The sequence below is a fragment of the Phytophthora ramorum genome (assembly GCF_020800215.1).
Source record: "Phytophthora ramorum isolate Pr-102 chromosome Unknown Phyram_PR-102_s0001, whole genome shotgun sequence".
In the NCBI taxonomy this organism is placed as follows: domain Eukaryota; phylum Oomycota; class Peronosporomycetes; order Peronosporales; family Peronosporaceae; genus Phytophthora; species Phytophthora ramorum.
The window spans coordinates 4,746,513-4,748,519 of record NW_027150647.1 but is presented as its reverse complement, the minus strand read 5'-3'; the positions used below and the strand labels follow the sequence as shown (position 1 = coordinate 4,748,519).

The following is a 2,007-nucleotide window of genomic DNA, read 5'->3' as shown; positions in this document are numbered from 1 at the left end:
TCTCGCCTTCTACCTTCTTATATAAAAAGCTACTTTATGTATCTTTTTGGCCACGAAAGGCTTAATATTTTAAAATATATGTCCTCTGTCCGGAAATATAAGGCCACTTTTTTCAAAATTCATTATTAAAATGAAAATATCACTTTCAACCGTGTTGATTGGTTTAAGAAATCGACGAATGCAAGCAGAACACCGTGGCCAATTGATTCATCGCAATCGGCTCAGTATTGCCCAAGATATGGCTATCTGAAGCTGTCATTTTGCCTTTAGAACCTCACCAATGGCTTCCAGGTCATTGCCTGACGCCCTCCCCCCCCTCGCCCGTCCACGATATAATGGCTTACGTCACAGTGAGTGGATCGACAATGGTGGTCATCACGAAGTCTGATTGTTATTCACGAGTTATGAGTAATAATTCATGTCAGCCAGACGACATCCGATCGCGATTTGGAGCCCTTATGATGTTATAGCCCTGATATAGGATGCATGTACTTCGACAGAAGCGAGCGCTCTCAGTGTTCTTCTGTCTTCGTCAAAACCCAGCATTCCTCTGACTGCTGTACATCGTGAGCCCAATGTTCCGGACTTCCAAGGAGAAAACAAGATTAAGTCAACTCAAACCACCAACGCGCTACGCTGGCCGCAAGGAACACAAGCGATTGTTGGTGGAGCAAGTCGAGAAGATGCAAAACGAGTTGGATAGACTCAAATTTGTGGTGCTCGTAAATCAAGGTGAAATTCGCAAAGCTACTCAACGCACCCAAGCGGAAAACGCGGTGCTGCTGGAGTTCATCCAGAAACAACATTTGACACTGGCTACGACTCAAGCAGCTCTCGCTGGACACGTGGTACGCTTTTTGTTAGTTCAGCACAATTGCTGTAGAATTTAACGTGAAGTTGTGGTGCATTTGTCGGCAGCAACGAAGCTTGGGAACGCTGCAACCACTTCAAAGCGTGGTCCGGCTGGGTTCGGACCGAACGGAACGCCGTGCAGTCTTGCTGGCTCTCAGAGACAGCATGCTTGACAATGCAACGCGGTATCTAGCTGTCCGATGTCACGGACTTGCTCCTCGGTCGTCGTACAGTCAAGAAGAACGCTTGGACAGTCCTGACGGCGACTACTGTCTGGTGCGATTCGACGTACTGCCGTTATATGGAGAAAGTAGCAAGGCTGTGTTTGATGCTACCGTCGGGGTTGTCCTCAACGCTGAGATGTACCTCTCCGAGCTGTTTGGCAACATCGCGATTCGTGAAGACAACGATTTCGAAAGTACAGAGCTTGCTCAGCTACGGCAGGCTTCGTTTACTTCATCCGGTGCAACTGTGGAGTCCAACACGGTCCTGTTTTCCAAGTTTGTGGATGAATGTGGCAGTCAGCACGGTAATTATGGGGTCATGGCTACAGACTTTGTTGACTACGATGAGCTTTATCCGTACCGAAATGACGAACGTGTACGAAGGGATAGCACCACAGTCGTCATGGTACAAGATGTGTCTAGGACAAATGATCAACCACCTATGGTTGTGCTGACGCGGTGGACGTGGTTGAAGCTTCACAGCAGCAATACGGCCATTTCGAAGAACCCAGAGACCGAGATGAAGGAAAGTTCTATTTGTTGGGGTGACACTGCAGCGAAGGTCATTTCACAACAACTCGCTCATTCCAGTACAGTCGATTCACCGTAGCTTGTCAGCGAAAAGCATACAACCCTCGTTAGTTTACGTGGGTATTTGTGGATCACGTCATGATGTACTGCTCGGCCGAGTCGCCCACCTTAATGTGCTTGAACGAGAGCAGCAGCGTCGTGGCCGTCGTGGCCGTGGCAATCGCCAACACGATCACATACGTCAGAGTCCAGTCGTAGTGGGTCGAGTCATCCATCCACGACCAGAGACGTTATGCAGGACGCGTTCGCCAAAGGCAGCAGGTCGTGTGTCCACTGCAAGGAATGCACACGGACGGCTGGCCAAGCTGTTTAGCGCTGGTTGCCAATCAAGGAATAACGG

At 49.1% G+C, this 2,007-nt stretch overlaps 1 protein-coding gene across 1 annotated transcript; it reads left to right on the top strand.

Moving 5' to 3' along the window:
- Positions 1-575: 575 nt before the first annotated feature.
- KRP23_1208 (uncharacterized protein) lies at positions 576-1,686 on the top strand (the record flags this gene model as incomplete). Its single annotated transcript, XM_067882520.1, has 2 exons — positions 576-848; positions 919-1,686. The coding sequence occupies 2 exons, from the start codon at positions 576-578 to the stop codon at positions 1,684-1,686; spliced, it is 1,041 nt and encodes a 346-aa protein (XP_067751776.1).
- Between the last annotated feature and the right edge of the window lie 321 nt (positions 1,687-2,007).